A 1070-nucleotide genomic window follows, 5' to 3' on the forward strand; every position below is an offset into this window, starting at 1 on the left:
CCCGCCCTCCCCGCCCCCCCCCCCCCCCCCCGCACCCCGCGCGCCTTCGGGCCCCGGGGACGAGACGCCGCCCCGCGCGCCCTGGGGAGTCGACGCCCTGTCCGCGGCGAGCAAAGTTCGGCTCGGCGCGCGTTTCACCTGCGCTCCCCAGACCCCGCCCGCTCACCTCCCTCATCGCCCCGCTTCCTTCCTTCCTTCCCTCCGCCCCGGCGCCCGGTCATTGAGAAATGCCTTTGCGAAGGACGCCTTTGGCGGCGGCGGCTCAGACGTTGCGCGGCTGGAGGGCGGGAAAGTGTGCCGGTTGGAAAGAGGTCAGAGCGGGGAAGAGGTACTATTTGTGCTCTTCTTGGAGAGGTTCAACAGAGTTCCAAAGAAAACCCCACATTCTGTTTGCTTCGGTAGAAAAGAGCAAGAGTCCAGTAGGAGCTTAAAGGTAAAGGTTCCCTTGCTCGAAAGCCAGTCGAATCCGACTCTAGGCTTGCGGTGCTTATCTCCGTTTCCAAGCCGAAGAGCCAGCGTTGTCCGAAGACACCAAGGTGCACGGAACGCTGTTACCTTCCCACTGAAGTGGTACCTATTTCTCCACTTGCAATTTCTTGCTTTTGAACTGCTAGGTTGGCAGGAGCTGGGACTAGGGACGGGAGCTCACTCCGTCATGCAGCACACTCGGGTCTCGAACTGCTGAACTACTGACCTTCCGCAGCCTGCAGTTCAGCGTCTTAACCACTTGAGCCACCGCAGCTCCTAGTAGGAGCTTAAAGACTAACACAATTTGTGGCTGGTGAATGAGCTTTCCAGTCGTTGCTGGCTTCTGCCGATTTCAGGAAAGCTCCTCCCCGGCCACATTTTTTTTAGTCTTTAAGGTGCTACTGGACTCTTTTCTGCTGCTGAAGACCGACAGACAGACTAGCATAGCTACCCATCTTGATCTATCTTTGCTTTTGGTTCTGGTTGTTCCCTCTTTATGGGCTTTGCTCAAGGTGGGTGGATTCGCTGACTTTTTCTTTTTAAATTGCCTTTCTGGCCACCCCCACCCCCCCATGAAAACCCACTCTGAGCCAGTCACAAAC

General features: G+C 57.2%; 1 protein-coding gene across 1 annotated transcript in view; it reads right to left on the bottom strand.

The window, feature by feature from the left end:
- Positions 1-175, bottom strand: part of SOWAHB (sosondowah ankyrin repeat domain family member B) — a 2162-nt gene extending 1987 nt beyond the window's left edge. Inside the window, exon 1 of the mRNA XM_015421060.1 lies at positions 167-175. Within this exon, the coding sequence (XP_015276546.1) occupies positions 167-175 (9 nt within the window). The remainder of the gene's footprint in view (positions 1-166) is intronic.
- Positions 176-1070: the final 895 nt, after the last annotated feature.

The sequence above is a fragment of the Gekko japonicus genome, unplaced genomic scaffold (genome assembly GCF_001447785.1).
Source record: "Gekko japonicus isolate JY-2015 unplaced genomic scaffold, Gekko_japonicus_V1.1 scaffold644, whole genome shotgun sequence".
NCBI classification, from domain to species: domain Eukaryota; kingdom Metazoa; phylum Chordata; class Lepidosauria; order Squamata; family Gekkonidae; genus Gekko; species Gekko japonicus.